Source organism: Schistocerca americana, chromosome 2 (genome assembly GCF_021461395.2).
Source record: "Schistocerca americana isolate TAMUIC-IGC-003095 chromosome 2, iqSchAmer2.1, whole genome shotgun sequence".
Lineage (NCBI taxonomy): Eukaryota > Metazoa > Arthropoda > Insecta > Orthoptera > Acrididae > Schistocerca > Schistocerca americana.
This window is the reverse complement of record NC_060120.1, coordinates 272,725,346-272,749,072: the sequence shown is the minus strand read 5'-3', so window position 1 is coordinate 272,749,072 and position 23,727 is coordinate 272,725,346. Positions and strand designations below refer to the sequence as shown.

At 41.6% G+C, this 23,727-nt stretch overlaps 1 protein-coding gene across 1 annotated transcript in view; it reads left to right on the top strand.

The window, feature by feature from the left end:
• Positions 1-22,961, top strand: part of LOC124595773 (speckle-type POZ protein B-like) — a 68,234-nt gene extending 45,273 nt beyond the window's left edge. Inside the window, exon 3 of the mRNA XM_047134659.1 lies at positions 22,522-22,961. Within this exon, the coding sequence (XP_046990615.1) occupies positions 22,522-22,591 (70 nt within the window). The 3' untranslated portion in view covers positions 22,592-22,961. The remainder of the gene's footprint in view (positions 1-22,521) is intronic.
• The last annotated feature ends 766 nt before the right edge of the window (positions 22,962-23,727 follow it).

The following is a 23,727-nucleotide window of genomic DNA, read 5'->3' as shown; positions in this document are numbered from 1 at the left end:
CTTCAAGTTTTCTCTCCGTAAAGTGAGCCATTTGGGCATGAACTCCCCACCTAGCATCTATGCTGTGGATTCCTCTTCCCCCCTCCTTCCCCTCTTCCCTCACTGCTGTAATCCTCCCAGTGCCCTGCTGGATCACCAGCATGTGTAACCAGTCCATGTGCTGGGACTGTTATGTACCCATCTGGTTGAGCCCCCTTGAAAACACAGGGGTCACACTTCTGATAACATAGATGTTGCCTCCCTGTGCATGCACAGGAGTGATTGCTTATCATTCTGGAGCATCGGAACTCCTAGCAATGGTCATCTTGCCAGAAGGCCCTTGCTATCGCTGGGTGGTGCCCATGGGGATAGCCTGTGATTGGAGTGGGCGGTGTCAGGATGGATGCTTTGTGTATGAAACACATAAAGCTCCAAAAACTGACTGTCCTTGTACGGCCATCTCTTCAGTTGACAATGGATCATTTAATACTGCTTCTTATGACCTATGATCCTGCAGCTTTCCCTTCCCTGACTACACCCTGGAAGGAGGGCCAGGCTTGATTGCTTGGAGTTAAACACTTCTCCTGCTTCCTGGTCTGCACTAGATTGATGGGGGCACTTTCACCACCATGAAGCCATCATTTGTTATGGAAAATATCAAAGAAAAGTTTGGTGAAGTGGAGTCTCTCATTAAGACTGGTCACGTTTGTTGCTGCCCCCCAATAATACACAGTTATATATGGCCAGTGCACTATTGTTCTAACTTTCCATAAGCCTCATTAATAGGTTGCAGGTGAACATCCACATATTGCTACAATGGTTAACTGTTGAATATCTATGAGCAGTAAAACCATAACCACATAATTCACAGTTCTTTTGGAATGGTCAGGTACATATGGCACAGACACTGTCATTGCTTTAACACATGGCCTATTGGTGTAGCACTTATTACACTGTTAAGTTGATGCATTGTTGTCATTCTAACCAACACAGGTTCCTCGTCTGAAACTCGGCTGTAGACTGATTGTCTCTTGACCGAAAATCAGGCCCTTATATATCCTCACAATAATAGGTGCTGAAACTAAACATTGTTCGAAGTTTAATTTACAGAAATTACAATTAAAACTCATTAAATTAACTGAATACATCGAAAAATTGGTTCTTTTTAACAGTTTCTTCTGCTACTAGGGTTAAACCAAATTATTTGTTTACGTCATGAAATTAACATACACTCCTGGAAATGGAAAAAAGAACACATTGACACCGGTGTTTCAGACCCACCATACTTGCTCCGGACACTGCGAGAGGGCTGTACAAGCAATGATCATACGCACGGCACAGCGGACACACCAGGAACCGCGGTGTTGGCCGTCGAATGGCGCTAGCTGTGCAGCATTTGTGCACCGCCGCCGTCAGTGTCAGCCAGTTTGCCGTGGCATACGGAGCTCCATCGCAGTCTTTAACACTGGTAGCATGCCGCGACAGCGTGGATGTGAACCGTATGTGCAGTTGACGGACTTTGAGCGAGGGCGTATAGTGGGCATGCGGGAGGCCGGGTGGACGTACCGCCGAATTGCTCAACACGTGGGGCGTGAGGTCTCCACAGTACATCGATGTCGTCGCCAGTGGTCGGCGGAAGGTGCACGTGCCCGTCGACCTGGGACCGGACCGCAGCGACGCACGGATGCACGCCAAGACCGTAGGATCCTACGCAGTGCCGTAGGGGACCGCACCGCCACTTCCCAGCAAATTAGGGACACTGTTGCTCCTGGGGTATCGGCGAGGACCATTCGCAACCGTCTCCATGAAGCTGGGCTACGGTCCCGCACACCGTTAGGCCGTCTTCTGCTCACGCCCCGACATCGTGCAGCCCGCCTCCAGTGGTGTCGCGACAGGCGTGAATGGAGGGACGAATGGAGACGTGTCGTCTTCAGCGATGAGAGTCGCTTCTGCCTTGGTGCCAATGATGGTCGTATGCGTGTTTGGCGCCGTGCAGGTGAGCGCCACAATCAGGACTGCATACGACCGAGGCACACAGGGCCAACACCCGGCATCATGGTGTGGGGAGCGATCTCCTACACTGGCTGTACACCACTGGTGATCGTCGAGGGGACACTGAATAGTGCACGGTACATCCAAACCGTCATCGAACCCATCGTTCTACCATTCCTAGACCGGCAAGGGAACTTGCTGTTCCAACAGGACAATGCACGTCCGCATGTATCCCGTGCCACCCAACGTGCTCTAGAAGGTGTAAGTCAACTACCCTGGCCAGCAAGATCTCCGGATCTGTCCCCCATTGAGCATGTTTGGGACTGGATGAAGCGTCGTCTCACGCGGTCTGCACGTCCAGCACGAACGCTGGTCCAACTGAGGCGCCAGGTGGAAATGGCATGGCAAGCCGTTCCACAGGACTACATCCAGCATCTCTACGATCGTCTCCATGGGAGAATAGCAGCCTGCATTGCTGCGAAAGGTGGATATACACTGTACTAGTGCCGACATTGTGCATGCTCTGTTGCCTGTGTCTATGTGCCTGTGGTTCTGTCAGTGTGATCATGTGATGTATCTGACCCCAGGAATGTGTCAATAAAGTTTCCCCTTCCTGGGACAATGAATTCACGGTGTTCTTATTTCAATTTCCAGGAGTGTATATAGTTATGCAAACAATACTTTTATCAAAACTGTTAATTACTTTGGGATTAATTAAGGGCTGGCTTTGCTAAGATGTTTTCGAAGAGAGCCAAATAGATACTTTAACATTACTAGCATTTCGTCTTCCAAATGTTTATAATTAGTACAGAATTTGTATTTGTCTATACATCAACAATAGAATTTAAGTTACAAAACAATTACTGATTTCACCCTATAATGAAAGTATTAACCAGGAATAGTCAAAATAAATTAGAAAATCAATTACCTACATAAAACTAAGGACAAAATTAGATCTGGTGTTATATTCTTTAAAACTGAGGGCCAATCATTCCCTTTTATGAAAATGCAGATTATATTCATGTATGGTAATGGTAATTAGTTAAAATTGAAACCGAGTGAGGTGGCGCAGTGGTTAGCACACTGGACTTGCATTCAGGAGGACGACAGTTCAATCCCGCGTCTGGCCATCCTGATTTAGGTTTTACGTGATTTCCCTAAATTGATCCAGGCAAATGCCGGGATGGTTCCTCTGAAAGACCATGGCCAACATCCTTCCCATCCTTCCCTAATTCGATGAAACCAATGACCTCACTGTCTGGTCTCCTCCCCCAAACAACCCAACCCTTAAAATTGAAAAAATGAATTTAAGGAGACAGATGGCAAAACAAGAGGGTTTTATATCATTTTACTGCTCAAAAGAAGAGTTAATGTTTTTAAGCTGGTAATATTAAACTTGTTACTGAACTAGTGTGTGTAGTGTCTCTGTTTGCTATGTCTGTGAAGAAAACTATGTCTATCAGCGTCGATGATCCCGATAGTGTACATTATTTTGTACATGTTGCCAAGTTACTCTCATGGTGGAGAAGCAGCTGCCGACTCAGACGCTCACCTGTAAAATTCTTGAAATGTAAGAGAAAGAAAACTTCTATAGGATCTTCTCAAATTGGAATGCTGCCATTTGCGTTTGGTCATTTGACGAGTAGTGAAATGAGTTCTTTTTATCAGAGAAAACTTTCTCTATGCTTTGACCATGTGATAGAAGCAGGTTCTACTGCATACATTGACCACCAAATGTTTGAAGTCCTGTACAAGCTTATAGTGCATAATAGTTCCTCACAGAATCCTTTGATAAAAATGAAATACACACAATTACCTTTAAAATGCAACAGACTGTATTCTGACCATTACTAAACTCCACATTAACATTACATCCTTTTTGTGAATCTCAAAAACACAAATTATATAATATGGTAGCTAACAATGACTGTTTCATTGTACACACTTCCTACATGTCCTCTCGTTATAGTGTCTATTAACAAAGTCCAGTCACATTCAGATTTTCTTACTTTTCTTTGCTCACCATGGAGCACCACGATGTGAAATAGTAAATGTTTCACTCGTGCAGACAAAACACACCACCTCGTGATATATATTAGCCTTAATCGAAAACAATAGGAAGGTCACTGAACCGATCAGTTCCTTCAGCCAGCACGGGCCAAGGCAAATTTCATGGCACCTGTGGGAGCAAAATTGTATTTGCAACTTTTTGTGAACCCACTCTGTGCTGGCTGTATGCAACTATCTTTACTCCAGGTTGGACTATGTTTACCAAACACTGTTGACAATAGATGATTGGTAGGGCCATGGCCTTTTTAGATTTCAGACCTCCACATCTGGGCAAAGCCTCCATGGGAAACCATGGAAAACCAGGAATGGGATCAGCCAGTTTGGTTTCCGAATCCCATTTTGCATTATAGTAGTTTTAACTGAAATTTCTCAATTTAAAATACAATCTTCTTGTTCAGTTTTTTCACAATTAGGTATTGCAGAGAAGCTAGGTGATGTTGGTCGATCTCGCAGGGAAGCTGGGTTCTGCAGGGCGGGCTGGTCTCAAATGATGACTCTCTCCCCCATGACTGCTGCCGGTGTGTAGTCAATGTATCGGGATCCGGTTGTCTCTCGTGGTGGACCAGGTGGTTACGGGCTTACTTCAGGATCAGGAATGGGATGTGGTAGACACGAAACAGAATGACCAGTCTGAGCCTTCTGACCCCTTACTCTGAATTTCTTCTTGGCCCTGAAATTGTTAGCAGATTGGCATGCTAACATGTTTCTGCACTGACATAATAGATTAGGATCGAGTTTTTCTTTGTTCATTTCTCACATTTAGAACACTTTTGTTAAATGTCACTGTATTTATATCCTATTTTCATCAAATTATACCGTGGATCAGTCTCAACACGATATGAATCCTCACAATGTCCCTAATTATGGTGCATTGTTTGTACCCTGTCAACAGTCAAAGGTGTCCATGGGCATGCACAATTACACTGCACTTATAGTTCGATAATTTCATACCTAATTTAATCGATCATATATTCCCTTATTTACAATGTCACATTACTTTGCTTGCTTCACTGGAAATCCATTTTCTCAAGTAATACAAACATTTAACCACTAATACATGGTAATTTCTCACAAGCATCTGAATCTAGCATAACTCAGCTCAGCCACTGTTAGTTTACCTTTTACATGACACTGAAAATTTGGTTGTATAGCAAACGTCCACCTAATTGTAGCCACAAGATGACATGCACACCCCATGTTCTTCTGGACTTCGTTGTCTAGTATCCCCAGAAAAATTATTCTGCCTTAGCACACTTCTCAGACAAGTGCATGAAGTTCACTGTCTAAGAGCTACTTGGAATCATTTCCTGTCAAAATAATTGCTTCCAGAAAGTACTGGCACTATCACTCATAAACTACATTACTCTTTAAACTTAATCGAGAACATGAACACGTACAAAATTAAAATTCGTTCTGGAAGTAAACACAAAAATTATTCATATCACATAAAAGTATACAATCAGCTTCAGCTCTCCTCCTGTGGTTCTGCTGAAAAGAAGCATCAATACACTTACTTTTCTAACTAAACCTACCCATACCTAAAAACTCGATGAAATAAAATCTCCTTAATATGTACAATCTTTACTAGAGACTGGACTAATTCTAATTTTCACTTCACATTGTACTTTTTAATATCATGATGAGGATAGTACCTTCACCTTTCCAATCACTGGGTAGGCCAACAGATATGCCCTAGGATGCGGAATCTTTGTTTCAAATGGTCCAACAAGTAACAATTTCCATTTCTTATTCCTCTTCTTCAATAAAGATGCCTGTGAAGAGCTCACAACACACTATTCCCTAAAGCAAAAGTTTGTACTTTCTTTAACTTGTTGTCGTATTTTACCTTGCTCTTTCTGGCCATTTCGGTCATGTTCACTAAAACCAATTTAATCTTTTCTTCCCAGGTGGGCTTATCCTGTGACAACTTTGATAGACTGTTCACCCCCTCATTCCTTTCTTCCTTTTGAAACATCAATTCCTCTGGTTTAGGTACAACTAAGAGTGGACTGCAATGTGGACTGACCCATGGTTCTATCAGGTCCCAGATTATCATCCTGTTCTTCACTTAGTGATTTCTTCAATCTCCATGGGATTGGATATGATTTATTACAATACATCTCATGAGGAAACACCTCCAAATGGCACATAACTCCCTTAATAATTCCTGGCCTTTCTTCCAAAACCTGGATATATTTCTCCATAAGAACTACCAACTGATCATTTTGTTCGTTTTCCAATCCATCAACATCCTTTGTCTTTTCTTCCACTTGTTCTGCTATCCCAAGTTTCTTGCTTTCCTTTATCTGTTCTGTACGTTACATCTCCTTCTTTTCTAATGAGCTTAATACTATTCCCAGGACAGTAATTTACAATGCTCCTTTCTTCCATGATCAGATCAACTTTTGCCATTTACCCATTATCACAAAAACTGATTTTACCAGACGAGAAGTCTATTTTTAAGTCAGTCCCCCTTTTGGTCTCTAATCCGATGATACAATCGTCTATTAATTTTTGAATTACTAGGAACACGCATCTTATTGCTGTATTTCCTATTCTTACATCTAGCAAAGTTTGTATCCAGACTGGTTGCGAGCAGGTACCTTAGGCTCCAATGATCTTACAGTTTCAGATTGGCAACATTGGTAACTCTGTCTTCTGGGATAACCATTTAAATAAATTGTTGGAGATCGCATTTATCAAGGCTCCGTTACCCAAGATTACTCTGATAGGTATGTCTAATATTTTGGCATGGATCGTTGATATTGGCACTTCATTAGAAATTTGTTCCCCAATATTTATGTCTTCTGTTAACTCCTCAATTATCCTCATTCCATCATTGTATCTAAAACAGTTTACAGGTGATTGCTTGTCCCACATTACTCTTTTATTGACCAAACGTCTGGGGTGTAATCTGGTTGGATTCAGTTTAAATTTTGTGGTCTAGCTGGTCCGTTGTTGTCATTGGTTGCTTCAACTATGACCGGTGGTTATTCTCGCCAGGCTTGATTGATTATTTGTTGGCCTTGGCCTCACCTCATATATGGTTTGATTACTCTTTCTTTCATTTCTACTGTCATTATACGCAGGATTGTACCTCCTTTCAAATCGCCTCTGTCAGTTTCTGTTCGGCTCATAATTTCTTCCATTATTCTGCTGTTCCATAGAGTTTACTCCATTGTTGTAACCATTATTCATATTGGTTCAATGCAAATTATCCATTTGTCTTCTATTCATTCTTCCGTTATCACTGTTATAATGTATCTGCCTATTTTCCATTTGACAGGTTTTATTGTAATTATTTCTTCCTCTTCGTTCCTCCTGCAGCAAATCTATTGAATCTACTGCAGACATGAATTCTTCCAGATTATCTTCTGAAACATGCAGCAGTTTTTCCCTGATCTCTGTTGGAAGCTGAGCTGTGATGATCATTATCACACTTGTGTGATCTGTTGGTTGATCCCAATATCTTGCTTGATTCAAATATTTTTCGAAGTATCTCCTTAAGTTACCTATTCGGTAAGAGAATGGTTCCGGTTTATGTACTTCCTTCTTCAATCTCTCCTGAATGCCTCTTAACCAATATCTATTTTGGTATGCCTTCTCAGATTCTTTGTAGGTGTGATGCTTGTCTATTACGTCAATCACCCACAGAATACATTGCCTTGGATGTATCCTGATACATATTTGATTTTCTGTCGATCAGACCAAGCTCGTGCTAACACTCCTCTGAATGGTCTGATAAAATACGATAGGATTTAATGTCTTCTTTTCTGGAAAAAATATTTGGAATTGCCTATGCTTTAACATTTTCTCTTCCATGACAGATCTGGTATAATCACTCACAGGTGACATATTTCCATACAAATGTTTGTTTGGGCTTGTATCTGGGTACTACTTCTGACGCCCATAATTATACATAGAGCCCTGATTTTTACCTTTAGATCTCTTCCTTGGTTTCTTCTGTAGCCCCCCCCCCCCCCCCCTCCCCCAGAGCAGTTCTTCTATCCTTTGAGTGCACATTTGCAAATTCTGGATAACTTCTCCTTTCCATCATTGGAACTCGGTTCCTATCTGCTCGTGAACTTTCTTCCCCTCTTGAACTATTTGGCAAAATAACGGTAGGCCTTCACTCACTATTTTCTCTACTGCTTCCTTGATACCTTTATTAACAGTCAATATTACCTGCTGTTCCTTATCTACTACCCAGTTGTCTAATTGTTGCTTAAACTGCTGGGTTTTTGTCTTGGAACTTTTGTTCCATCCACTCTTCACATCCGGACGCTAATTCCTTTACTGTTGAGGCCAGGTTTCGTACCTCTACTTCTACCATTTGTTGTCTCCCCCACACGGTTTCCATTTCACTGTTTACTCTGTTTATTTCGATCATAAATTGTTCATGGGTTTGATTCATACTATTTATTCCTTTCCTAATTTCTGTCTGTTCATTTGTCAAAGTATTCACATCAGCTAATACTTTAACAAAATGTTCCTTTGTGGGCAGAATGTTCACGTTATTTGTTATACCCTTTACTTCTCATCTAAATCTGCCTGTTCTGTTACTAAATTGCTCAGAGTGGTGGTCAGATTTGTTACTTTAACCACTAAATTTGCCTGTTCCACAGCTATGGTTTCTACATTTGCAGAAATAGCCATCTGTGCAGCTCACATATCCGCTTGATTAGCAGATATGCGAGACTGCTCCGAAGCTAAATTTTCAACTGTTGTTGAAATATTCACTTGTGTAGCAGATATGTGAGACTGTTCCGAAGCTAAGTTTTCAACTGTCGAAATATTTGCTTGAATAGCAAACATGTGAGACTGTTTTGCAGCTAAACTAGCCACAGTATTCATCAACAGTTTCATTTGATTTAAAAGATTAGCCATAGGATCTTTAGATTCTCTTTGGCCAGCATCTACGGTTTGCCCTGGGTTTCGTTCATCACCATTAGGCTGCAAATTCGCTTCCTGTTCCCTCTGCATTTTAAACTGTGATCTGGTATTATCCATAAAAATTTAATTGTTCACTATTCTTGTAATTACTTTACTCTGGACACAATTCAATTTTTCCCCACGAAAATACACATCAGGTTCTATACCCCAGAGTATCTAAAAATGAACGGATATCACTGCGCATATACTAAAGCATATAATAACTAAATCTATAGATATTCATAACCTAGTCATTATCTACCAAGACCAGACTAATATGTGCAGTGGGTTAGCATGTCATTCTTGTGCTTGTCTTTACTGCCGTATGAAGTTCGTATGAGATAGACCCGTGTTGTCGTGGCTGCCTGATGTTGGATGTAGCTCACATAGAATGATTCCACCAGTCATACATGAAATTATACAAAGCACAACATTAGTACATATGCATAACATAAAAAACATATTTATCACAATAAATCACAATCCATACAATAAATACGTATAACTAAATGATTGTTAATTTGTTTTTGTTCATGAAATGCTTGGCAGTGTCTGTGTTTCACTCCTTGTAGGTCCTGACACAGTTTAGCCATTTTTTGATCATTTTACTACTCAAAAGAAGAGTTAATGTTTTTAAGCTGGTAATATTAAACTCGCTGTTACTGAACTGGTGTGTGAAGTGTCTCAGTTTGTATGTCTGTGAAGAACACTATCTCTATCAGCATCGATTATCACCACAGTGTACGTAATTTTGTACATGTAGACAAGTTACTTTTGTGGTGGAGAAGCAGCTGCTGACTCTGACGGTTGCCTGTAAAATTCTTGAAATGTAAGAGAAAGAAAACTTCTATAGGATCTTCTCAAATTGGAATGCTGCCATTCGCATTTGGTCATTTGACGATTGTTGGTGAGTGAAATGAGTTCTTTTTATCAGAGAAAACTTTCTCTATGCTTTGACCATGTGATAGAAGCAGGTTCTACCGCAAACATCGATCACCAAATGTTCGAAGTCCTATACAAGCTTGTAATGCATAACAGTCCCTCACAGAATCCTTTGATAAAAATTGAATACATGCAATTACCTTTGAAATGCAACAGACTGTATTCTGGCCATTACTAAACTCCACATTAACATTATATGCTGCTTGTGAATCTCAAAAACACAAATTATATAATATGGTGGCTAACAATGACCTCTTCATTGTACACCCTTCCTACACATCCTCTCATTATCATGTCTCGTAATGAAGTCCAGTCACATTCCGATTTTCTTACTTTCCTTCACTCGCCATGGAGCACCACGATGTCAAAGAGTAAATGTTTCGCTCACGCAGGCAAAACGCACCACCTCGCGATATATATTCACTTTAACTGAAAGCAATAGGAAGGTCGTTGAACCGATCACTTCCTTTGTCCAGCACGGGCCTTCTGAAAGTTGTCTTTTTTCATAAACTCATTGTCGTTTGCTTTTTTCCCCATACCTCTTGGAGTGTCTGCCCCCTTAGCTGAGTGGTCAGCATGTCTGACTGCCAAGAAGTGGGCCTAGGTTTGATTCCCAGCCGGTTAGAGATTTTCTTCGCCCAGAGACTGAGTGATGCATTTTCCTCATTGTCTTTTCATCTTCATCAACATGCATGTCGCCCAAAGTGGCATCAACTGAAAAGACTTGCAGCTCAGCAGCGAAATTTCCCAGGTGGGGCCTCCCAGCTATCAAAGCATACCACCTCTTGGGCTGCGGATCATTTGACACTTCTCCACGTTTATTGGGCATTAGTTCTGTCTCATCTGGACTATAGTTGTCAAGTTTATGGATCAGCTGCCCCTTCCACTCTGCTTCTCTGGACCCAGTTTACCATTTTGGTATCCTTCTAGCCAATGCCTTGTGCACTAGCCACATTGATAGTCTTCTAGTTGACGCTGTGAACCTTCCCCTTTTTTTCAGTGGCTCCGGCTCCTGGTTTCCTATGCCATCACTATCTGCTCCTCCCCTGATCACCACTCCTATTCTATTCCTTCTGCAGCTCTAGGATGTAGCCTGCCCACTGCCTGCCGTTGGGTGGGTTTGCCAATTGGGCTCTACCTTGCTTCTCTCTGCCATGATTTCCAACTCCCCTCTTTGTCCTCTTCCCCATATTCTCTTCTTATCATCCCCCCTCCCCATTGGCTAGTTCCTCAGCCCCGGATTCCAATGGATCTCTTCCAGAGTTTGAAAGCCTACATTGCTCCAGTGGTGTTCCATTGTTTGTTGTGCCCATTCATACAGGAGTTTCAGGATGCAATTGTTTTCTTCACTGATGGCTCTAAATCTAGCAATCGTGTGGGATATGCCTTCATGTCTTCTGTTGGCATGGAACACCATCTCTTGCCTGCCACATGTGGGGTGTTTACTGCAAACTTGCTGACCATCTGTTGGGCCCTCTGCTTTATGAAATGGTCCTTTCTTGCCAGAGTTTTGTTGTGTACGTATGCAATGAGTGGCCTTCAGTCTATTGCTCAGAGTTTTCCTGCCACCCATTATGATGTCAGCATGCCTCCCAATACCTATATGAAAGATATATCAGAACTTTTATGTGTGACAATAATAAGGCTCAGCAAAGCCCATCTTATTGCCTTCTCTTCAAAATGCCCTACACAGAGCTTTGTCACACTGATAAGACGTTAGGTCTCATTGGTGTGCCACATGTTGGTTGCTCATAAATCTACCAAATGGAAGGGTTGTTGAGAGTAGGTTTTTACAGCTACATCTACATCCATAGTGTGCAAATCATCATGAAGTGCTTGGCTGAGGGTATGTTCTATTGTACCAGTTATTAGTATTTCTTCCCATTCCATTCATTGTTCGAATGCCTCTGTGTGTGCTATAATTATTCTGATCTTGTACTCATGATGCCTTTGTGAGCAGTACATAGGAAGTTGTAGTATTCCTAGAGTCATCACTGAAAGACATTTCTTGAAATTTTGTTAGTAGACTTTACGTATGTCTTCAGGAGTCTGCCAGCTCAGTTTTTTCAGCATCATTGTAAGTCTCCCATAGCTCAGACAAACCTATGACCACTTGTGTTGCTGCTCTCTGTATGCATTCAATATCCCCTGTTAGTCCTATTTGGGATGGGTCCCACACACTTGAGCAATTTTCTAGAATATGTTGCACAAGTTATTTATAAGCAATCTCCTTTGTAGACTGATAGCACTTCCCAGTATTTTACCAATAAACTGAAGTCTTCCATGTGCTTTACCCACAACGGAGCATATGCATTCATTCCATTTCATATCCCTATAAAGTGTTAGGCCGAGGTATTTAACAATATTATGAACAGGAAAGTTGCTACTCACCATATAGCGGAGATGCTGAGTCGCAGATAGGCACAACAAGAAGACTGTCACAAATAAGCTTTTGCCCAGCAAGGCCTTCGTCAAAAATAGACAAAACACACACACACACACACACACACACACACACACACACACACTCATGCAAATGCAACTCACACACACACATGATGGCAATCTCTGGCAACTGAAGCCACGCTTCAAGCAGCAGCAGCAGTGCATGTTGGGAGTGGCGACTGGGTGGGGGTAATGAGGAGGCTGGGGCAGGATGGAGAGAGGGAGGGCAGCTAGGTGCAGTCGGGAGGTTAGAAGGGCGTGGGAGAGTGGGGGGTAGTGGAACAGGAGAGAAGTAAAAAGACTGGGTGTGATGCTGAAATGAGGTCTGTGTAGTCTGGAATGGGAGCAGTAAAGGGGCTGGGTGGGTGAGGACAATGACTAACGAAGATTGAGGCCAGGAGGGTTACAGTAACGTAGGAAATATTGCAGTGAAAGTTCCCACATGTACAATTCAGAAAATCTGGTGTTGGTGGGAAGGATCCATATGGCACAGGCTATGAAGCACTCATTGAAATGAAGGATGTTATGTTGGGCAGCATGCTCAGCAACAGGGTGTACCAAATGCACAGTGGTTGCAGCTTAATTTGTAGATCGCATGACTGGTTTCACAGGTAGCTCAGCCTTTGATGGGGTAGGTGATGTTTGTAACCAGACTGGAGTAGGTGATGGTGGTGGGAGTGTGTATGGGATAGATCTTGCACCTAGGTCTGTTATAGGGATATGAGTCATGAGGTAAGGGGTTGGGACCAGGGATTGTGTGGAGATGGATGAGTGTATTGTGTAGGTTTTGTGGATGTCGGAATATCACCGTGAGAGGGGCGGAAAGGGTAGTGGGCAGGACATTACTCATTTCAGGGCACAACGAGAGGTAAATCGAAACCATGGCGGAGAATGTAATTCAGTTGCTCCAGTCCTGGGTGGTACTGAGTTATGAGGGGAATGCTCCTCTATGGTTGGACGGTGAGACTTTGGGAGGTGGTGGGAGACTGGAAAGATAAGGTGCAGGAGATTTGTTTTTGTACAAAGTTGGGGGAATAATTACAGTCTGTGAAAGCTTCAGTGCGACCCTTGGTATATTTTCAAAGGGACTGCTCATCACTGCAGATGTGACGACCAACAGTGGCTAGGCTATATGGAAGGAACTTCTTGGTGTGGAATGGGTGCCAGCTGTCGAAGTGGAGGTATTGCTGGTGGTTAGTAGGTTTGATATGGACAGAGGTACTGCTGTGGCCATCCTTGAGGTGGAGGTCAATATCAAGGAAGATGATTTGTTTCAGTAGAACCAGGTGAAGCAAATGGCGGAGAAGCTGTTGAGGTTCTGGATCCCTTGATCCAGATCACAAAGATGTCATGAATGAATCTGAACCAGCTTTAGGATTCTGTGTGTTTAGGAAGAATTCCTCTAGATGGCCCATGAATAGGTTGGCATAGGATGGTGCCATGCAGGTGCCCATAGCCGTACTCTAGATTCGTTTGTAGGTAATGCCTTCAAAGGAGAAGTAATTGTGGGTGAGGGTATAGTTGGTCATTGCAACTAGAAAGGAGGTTGTTGGTTTGGAATTCATCGAGCATTGGGAAAGGTAGTGTTCAATAGTGGTAAGGCCATGGGCATTAGGGATGTTAGTGTAAAGGGAGGTGGCATCAGTAGTGATGAGCAGGGCACTGTGTGGTAAAGGGACAGGAATTGTGGAGAGCTGTAAAAACCTATTCTCAATAACCCATCCATATGAGCAACCAACATGTGGCACACCAATGAGACCTAATCTCTTCTCAATGTGACAAAGCTCTGATTAGGGCATTTTGAAAAGAAGGCAATAAGATGGGCTTTGCTGATCCTTATTACTGTCACATGTAAAAGTTCTGATACGTTTTTCATATAGGAGGGTAGGTTCTGGATAATAGGTTGAAGGTTTTAGCCTATGAGAGCAGAGATTCTGTCAGTGGGGCCACAGTAACCAGCCACAATGGGGCCTACTGGGTGGTTGGGTTCATGGACTTCAGGAAGCATGTAGAAGGTAGGAGTGCAGGGAGTGGTAGGGGTGAGCAGAGAGATGGACAATGGGAAGAGATTCCGGGATGGGCCTAAGGATTTGAAGAGTGACAGGAGATCCTGCTGGATTCTGGAATGGGGTCATTGTGGCAAGGTTTGTAAGTGGATGTATCTGACAGCTGGTGGAGTCCTTCTGCCAGGTAATCGTTGGAGTTTAAAACAACAGTGGTGGAACTTTTGTTCTCAGGTAGGCGTGTAAGGTCAGGATTAGATTTTAGATAGTACACTGTGGTTCTTTCTGTGGATGTAGGGTTGGTTTGCATGTTGAGTGATTTGGGGAATAATGGTGAGGCAAGGTTCAAGGTTAAGAAATTCTGGAAAGTTAATGGGGGGTGATTTAGGGTCAGTGAGGGTATATCACGGTTGGATGGAAGAGTGAACTAAGCCAGGCAGCGTTCAACATTTGTCTTGGGTTGAGTCTGATTGGTAGGGTTGATGGCCAAAAAGTGTTTCCACTGTAGGGAAGAGAGAAGATCTTTAACAAGTTCTGCATGATTAAATTTGGAAGTGGGGCAAAAGGTGATGCATTTGAAAAGGACTGATATTTCTGCAAGGGCTAACACATCTGGAGGAAAGGTTTATGACTGTTTCGGGTCTGCTTAGGTTCTGGATTGTGTGTGGTGTTTTTGGGGGGTAGTTTTGGAGGGTGGGTTAAATGTAGTAGGTTTGCGAGACAGGATTTGTCAGCTATGAGGGGATGTGGGGGAGGTTTGTCGGTTGTTGTAGAGGTGGTGGACAGTGGTACACTAAGTCTGGAGTAGGAAGTGAGCAGGGTGGAGAGCTTTTTGAGGTGGTGTTCCACATGTTGCTCTAATTCCTGGAGGGCAAGAGTTTCAATGTGTGTTATGGGTTCCAGGAATTTGGGATTACATAGCAGGAGAATCCTCCCCCATGAACCATGGACCTTGCCGTGGGTGGGGAGGCTTGCGTGCCTCAGCAATACAGATAGCCAAACTGTAGGTGCAACCAAAACGGAGGGGTATCTGTTGAGAGGCCAGACAAATGTGTGGTTCCTGAAGAGGGGCAGCAGCCTTTTCAGTAGTTGCAGGGGCAACAGTCTGGATGATTGACTGATCTGGCCTTGCAACACTAATCAAAATGGTCTTGCTGTGCTGGTACTGTAAATGGCTGAAAGCAAGGGGAAACTACAGCCGTAATTTTTCCTGAGGGCATACAGCTTTACTGTATGGTTAAATGATGATGATGTCCTCTTGGGTAAAATATTCGGGAGGTAAAATAGTCCCCCATTCGGATCTCCGGGCGGGGACTACTGAGGAGCACGTCATTATCAGGAGAAAGAAAACTGGCATTCTACTGATCGGAGCGTGGAATGGTAGATCCCTTAATTGGGCAGGTAGGTTAGAAAATTTAAAAAGGGAAATGGATAGGTTAAAGTTAGATATAGTGGGAATTAGTGAAGTTTGGTGGCAGGAGGAACAAGACTTTTGGTCAGGTGAGTACAGGGCTATAAATACAAAATCAAATAGGGGTAATGCAGAAGCAGGTTTAATAATGAACAAAAAAATAGGAGAGCAGGTAAGCTACTACAAACAGCATAGTGAATGCATTATTGTGGACAAGGAAGACATAAAGCGCAAACCCCCCACAGTAGTACAAGTTTATATGCCAACTAGCTCTACAGATGATGAAGAGATTGGTGAAATGTATGATCAATAAAAGAAATTATTCAGATAGTGAAGGGAGATGGAAATTTAATAGTCATGGGTGACTGGAATTTGATAACAGGAAAAGAAAGAGAAGGAAACATAGTAGGTGAATATGGAATGGAAATAAGCAATGAAAGAGGAAGCCACCTGGTAGAATTTTGTACAGAGCATAACTTAATCATAGCTAACACTCGGTTCAAGAATCATGAACGAAGGTTGTATACATGGAAGAGGCCTGGAGATACTGGAAGGTTTCAGATAGATTATATAATGGTCAGACAGAGATTTAGGAACCAGGTTTTAAATTGTAAGACATTTCCAGGGGTAGATGTGGACTTTGACCACAATCTATTGGATATGAACTGTAGATTAAAACTGAAGAAACTGCAAGAAGGTGGGAATTTATGGAGATGGGACCTGGATAAATTGACAGAACCAGAGGTTGTAGAGAGTTTCAGAGAGAGCATTAGCGAACAATTGACAGGAATGGGGGAAAGAAATACAGTAGATGAAGAATGGGTAGCTCTGAAAGATGAAATAGTGAAGGCAGCAGAGGGTGAAGTAGGTAAAAGGACAAGACTTAGTAGAAATCCTTGGGTAACAGAAGAAAAATTGAATTTAACTGAGGAAAGGAGAAAATATAAAAAGGCAGTAAATGAAGAAGGCAAAAAGGAATACAATCATCTAAAAAATGAGATCGCCAGGAAGTGCAAAATGGCTAAGCAGCAATGGCTAGAGGACAAATGTAAGGATGTAGAGGCTTATCTCACTAGGGGTAAGATAGATACTGCCTACAGGAAAATTAAAGAGACCTTTGGAGAAAAGAGAACAACTTGTATGAATAACAACCCCAGTTCTAAGCAAAGAAGGGAAAGCAGAAAGTTGGAAGGAGTATATGGAGGATCTATACAAGGATGATGTACTTGAGGACAGTATTATGGAAATGGAAGAGCATGTAGATGAAGATGAAATGGGAGATATGATACTGCATGAAGAGTTTGACAGAGCACTGAAAGATCTAAGCCGAAACAGGGCCCCGGGAATAGACAATATTCCATCAGAACTACTGATAGCCTTGGGACAGCCAGCCCTGACAAAACTCTTCCATCTGGTGAGCAAGATGTATGAGGCAGGCGAAATACCCTTGGACTTCAAGAGTAATACAATAATTCCAACTCCAAAGAAAGCAGGTGTTGACAGATTTGAAAATTGCCGAACTATCAGTTCAGTAAGTCACAGCTGCAAAATACTAACACAATTTCTTTACAGACAAATGGAAAACCTGGTACAAGCCAACCTCAGGGAAGATCAGTTTTGATTCTTTAGAAATGCTGGAACACGTGTGGCAGTGCTGACCCTATGACTTATCTTAGAAGATAGATTAATGAAAGGCAAACCTACATTTCTAGCATTTGTAGACTTAGAGAAAGCTTTTGACAATGTTGACTGGAATACTCTCTTTCAAATTCTGAAGGTGGCAGGGGTAAAATACAGGGAGCGAAAGGCTATTTGTAACTTGTACAGAAACCAGGTGGCAGTTATAAGAGTCGAGGGGCATGAAAGGGAAGCAGTGGTTGGGAAGGGAGTGAGACAGGGTTGTAGCCTATCCTCAATGTTATTCTATCTGTATACTGAGCAAGCAGTAAAGGAAACAAAAGAAAAACTCAGAGTAGGAATTAAAACCCATGGAGAAGAAATAAAAACTTTGAGGTTCACCGATAACATTGTAATTCTGTCAGAAACAGCAAAGGACCTGGAAGAGTAGTTGAATGGAATGGACAGTGTCTTGAAAGGAGGATATAAGATGAACACCAACAAAACCAAAATGAGGATAATGGAATGTAGTTGAATTAAATTGGGTGATGCTGAGGGAATTAGATTAGGAAATGAGACACTTAAAGTAGTAAAGGAGTTTTGCTATGTGGCGAGCAAAATAACTGATGATGGTCGAAGTAGAGGGGATACAAAATGTAGACTGACAATGGCAAGGAAAGCGTTTCTGAAGAAGAGAAATTTGTTAACATTGAGTATAGATTTAAATGTCAGGAAGTCATATCTGAAAGTATTTGTGTGGAGTGTAGACATGTATGGAAGTGAAACATGGACGATAAATAGTTTAGACAAGAAGCAAATTGAAGCTTTCAAAATGTTGTGCTACAGAAGAATGCTGAAGATTAGATGGGTTGTTAACTAACGAGGAGTTATTGAATAGAATTGAGGGGAAGACAAAATTTGTGGAACAACTTGACTAAAAGAAGGGATCGGTTGCTAGGACATGTTCTGAGGTATCAAGTGATCACCAATTTAGTATTGGAATGCAGTGTGGAGGGTAAAAATCGTAGAGGGAGACCAAGAGATGAATACACTAAGCAGATTCAGAAAGATGTAGGTTGCAGTATGTACTGGGAGATGATGAAGCTTGCACAGGATAGAGTGGCACGGGGAGCTGCATCAAACCAATCCCTGGACTGAAGGCCACAACAACAACAACAACAATAGCAGGAGAATTTTGCGAATAAGAGAGAAGCTACTGCAAGGAGTTTTGGGCTTGGTTGATGTGGTTTTGTGGGACTACGTTGGTGAGGGCTGAGTAGTGGTGGAATCTGAATAGATGGAGGTTGTTTTGGAAGGAGGGGTGGCATCCAGAGATGGGTAATTTGATGGCAAGGGCATTTGGGGGGGGGGAATTCCATGAGCCAGGCAACAATGCAGGAACAGTATGTGGGACTGGGTTTTGGCTGGGGATAAGGAAACTTTTCTCTATTGATGCAGATGGAAGGAGCAAGGATCTATGGTGGTGGAACATATTTGAAAAATTATGTAAATAACGTAGTATTACATCCGGGAAACTTCACAAAAATATAGCCAAATACATGGAAAAAATCATGAGACAGATGCAAAGGATTTAAAAGGTGGAAACAAGAAGAAATCTGAGGGTGTCGACAATAGTGAAAGACAAAAACTCACTAAAATTGGTGTGAAGTCACAATGAGCTCAAGGAAAAGATATCAATAATAAAAAAAATATATTGCTGTGGATAGCAGGTCTGAGGGTGGATAAGTGTGAAGAAGGGGGACGGCAGATGTGACTGGATGAGGTGGAATTAGTGGGTGAGAACTGGGATATAATGAAGACAGAGTGGCGGGTGGGGAGGATTTGTAGGATGAGATACAAAATCAAGTGGCACCCTTTTACTTTTCTCCTGTTCCACACTACGCCCCCCCCCCCCCCCCCCCCTCAGTCTAACCTCCCAACTGCACTTAGCCTAGCTGCCCTAGCCTCTCTCCACCTCGTTCTTGTACGCTCCACAGCAGTACTTCACTGTCCCCCATCCCTGCCCTACTATCCCTCTCCTTCTTTGCACGAGCCTCATTACCCCAATCACCCATCACCCATCATGCACTGCTGCTGCTCGCAGTGTGGCTTCAGTTAGCAGAGATTGCAGTCTTGTGTGTGTGAGATGCTTGTGTGTGTGTGTGTGTGTGTGTGTTTGCCATATTTTTGATGAAGGCCTTGCTGGGTGAAAGCTTATTTGTGATAGTTGTCTTGTTGTGGCTATCTGCGACTCAGCATCTCTGCTATATAGTGAGTAGCAACTTTCCTTTTCATAATATTGTTACATTCCATCCTTGATTTTCAGTTGTTAAACTGAGGTGTTTGTATGAGTTGGCTGAATCAAACTGTGACACACTGATGTTAAAGTCATAGGTTACTATATTTTTTTTGTTTTGCTGAGTGCACAATTTTACGTTTATGAACATGTAATACTAGTTGCCAGTCTTTGTATCACTTTGAAATCTTATCAGGTTATGGCTGAGTATTTAGCTTCTTTCACACAGTACATGATTATAGATAACTGCATCATCTGCAAAAAGTTTGAGGTAACTACTGATATTGTCTGCAAGGTTATTAATGTACAACATGATCAACAAGTGTCCCAACACACTTCCCTGGGCAGACCTGAAATTACCTCTACCTCTTATGACTCTCCATCCAAGATAACATGCTGCATCCTACGTACCAAAAAGTCCTCAATCTAGTCACAAATTTCACTTGATACCTCATTTGATCAAAATTTTGACAGTAAGAGTAGGTTTGGTACTGAGTCAAATGCTTTTAGGAGATCAAGAAATACTGTGTCTACCTGACTGCCTTGATCCAAAGTTTTCAGTATAAGCCCAGAATGTGTTCTAAGATTCTATAACAAATCTATGTCAATGATATTGGACAGTAGTTTTCTGGATCACTTATACTACCCTTCTTATAGATGTTTGTTGCCTGTGCTTTCTTTCAACTACTGGGAATGTCCTTTTTTTTCAATGGATCTACAATAGATTATAGTTCAAGGAGGTGCTAACTCAGCCACAAATTCAATATAGAATCTGATACGGATTCCATCAGGCCCTGAAGCTTTGTTCAGTTTTAACAATTTCAGTTTCTCAACATTACTGACACTAATGCTGATTTCATTCATCTTTCAGTGGTACGAGGATTAAAATGGGGGTAATTCTCCTAAATTTTCCTTTGTAAAAAGGGACATTTGAAACATGAGTTAAGGATTTCAGCTTTTTCTTTGCTACCATCAATTTCAGTTCCTGTCCCATTGGGTAAGGACCTCAGTGACACTAACAGCCTTAACACATGACCTGAATTTCTTTGGGTTTTGTGAAAGATCATTTGACAATCTTATGCTGTGACGGTCACTGAAGGCTTCACGCATTGCCCTCTTGACAGCCAAACATGTTTCATTCAGCTTCTCTCTATCTTCAGTCCTATGCTTTGTTTGACCACCTATTATGATGTAGTCTCTGTTTCTTTAGAAGTTTCCTTACAGTGACTGTATTCCATGGAAGGTCCTTCCCATTATGAACTCTTATAATGGGTAAATATCTATCCAGCGGATGCTCAGCTATTCTTTTAAACTTGAGCCATAGTTCCTCTACAATGTTCTGCCCTGTGCAGAAAGTTTCAAATTCCTCATTGAGGTACAACACTACTGATTTTTTTATCCAGTGTACTGAACACAGATACCTTTCTGTTCGCTTTAGTTGTCTTTTGTACTTTGGTAATCATTGTTACAACAACTGTGTCATGGTCACTGAAACCGGTTTGATGGGACATCGTCAAAGAGGTCAGGTCTATTTGTTGCCATTAGATCCAATATAGTTTTGTCATCAGTGGATGGTGGTTAGTGTTTAACGTCCCGTCGACAACGAGGTCATTAGAGACGGAGTGCAAGCTCGGGTTAGGGAAGGAATGGGAAGGAAATCGGCCGTGCCCTTTCAAAGGAACCATCTCGGCATTCGCCTGAAACGATTTAGGGAAATCACGGAAAACCTAAATCAGGATGGCCGGAGATGGGATTGAACCGTCGTCCTCCCGAATGCGAGTCCAGTGTCCTAACCACTGCGCCACCTCGCTCGGTGTCATCAGTGGAGTTCATAACTATCTGTTCTGGGTAGTTTTTACAGAAGGCATTTAGTAAAGTTTCACAGAATGTCTTATCACACCGACCACTGATGTAACTGTAATTTTCCCAATTAACTATTTGATGATTAAAGTCTCTGCTGTTGATTTCAGTATGACTGGGGAACTTACCTACAAATGTACGGAAGTTTTCAGTTACATCAGGAGATGCATGTGGCAGATGATAGAAGGATCAAATTATCATTTTATGCCAACTCCTGATACTGGGTTTTGCCCAAGCAGTCTCACTTGCAGCTTCAACTTCTGTGTCAGTGGATTTGAGTTTCTTGTCTACTGCGACAAATACACCACCTTCATTTCCCATTAACCTATTATTTCGACATACATTCAAAATTTTTTCAAAAAAATTTACTACTATCAATTTATGGTTTCAACCAGCATTCTGTACCTAGTACTGTGCAAGATTCACTGCTTTTCAGGAGCGTTTCAGACTCTGCCACTCTGTTGGAATAATTTGGCAGTTAACCACTAGGATCTTAATATTCTCATCTGTGTGAGGCTTGTCAAAATGCACCTAGGAAGCCAGTTTAGAAACTGATAATGATTTATTTAATGTGACTGACATATAGACAGAGCATAACTACATTCTTGATTCACAGTTGCTTAAGATCCCAGCCTCACACACAAAAGTTTTATTTGTATGGTACACACATTTCAGAATAAAAGAATGATTCAATAAATTGAGTTCTGATACAATTTTTTCAAACTTTAAAGGGGTTACTAATTAGTGGAAGTGTCCTGACTAAAATACACACTTGCCCAGGGACTAAGCAGTTTTGAGGCATGCTGGACATTATGCTGAACATATAAAATGTAGTTAAAAATATAGATGTGAGAACCCTTCAAAATGATAGTAGCTGTTTATCTGTCACAGTATCAGTTTAGTAATTTTTATAAATATGTTGTTTAATGGTAACATGTTTCTAACGGGTGGTATGTGATTATTTTTTTTTTCAGTTCTATGGAGGAAATGAGGACGTGGATGGGCTATGGGATTCAAGTGGACAAGGAGAAGATTTCTGCTTGAGAGGAGGAAATGTGACTTTGTAAATATGTCAACAGAAGCACATGTGTTTTGTCATGGTTTATGTGAGTGTAGCCTAAACAATTGTTGGCCCCACTATTGAACAAACAAGGATCTTGATGGTATATAGAAGTATCATAATAATCTCTTTTCCACTAACATTGCATGTTCTTAAACACTTACGGTGTAATGTAAAGATTTCATGTTTTACTAGAACACAGAGACAAAAAATTAATTGCAATTCAAGAGGCATAAAAATTAAGTTCAACTAGTTGCTGTTCAGCTTTATTAAAAGTTAAATTACTGAGACAAATATAGGATTACATGGAGCTGAAAAATTTTCTTTTCACTTAAGTTGTGCCAAAATTATTACAGTGACTGAAGAACTTCATTTAAACAGTTTTTGTATAAATACTTTTTAGTGTAGTAAATGCATTAATTTTCAAGGACTTGTGAATAAAATTTAATTCCAAAGTTTTCCCCAGTTTTTTACAGCATCATCATGTTGAAACCAGTGATAATGCTTGCCCACAAGAAATCAGCAAAGAGAAAATTTAAAATAGAAATGTTTTCCTTATCAATGTCTTTTAAAAGATACATTTTGTCAAAACTGTGGGTATTTCATGCATTGAGCATTGTCACCTGTCAACTAAACATTGGTAACATATCATGGTAGATTGCCATTCAGCTACTACTTATGAACAGGACATTTCTGCATGGCTACTGTGGCTTAACCAGTAGTCTGTCCACCCCAGCTGACTCATCATTGAGATGTGTCATCATACAAAAATTGTGGAAATGCAAAAGGAATTGAAATACAAGGTGCATCTGAAAAGTTTGGTGAATGATCTCAGAAAATAAACGAAACAAGAGATACAAACAAAACATCTTTACTCACCTTCAAATTAATCACAATCAGCTACAACACACTTGTAACATCGGTTGTAAAGCTATTGCAAACTGTCGGCAAACCCTTTTTGGGGTAGCACTAGAAGTACCATGGTTGTGCATTGTTGGACATCATCATCAGAGGAGATGAGACCTGGTGCTACCAATATTATGCAGAGACCAAATGACAGTCAATGGCATGGTGCTCATCATCGTACCTGCTTCCCAAGGAAAGTCAGCTGACAAAATCC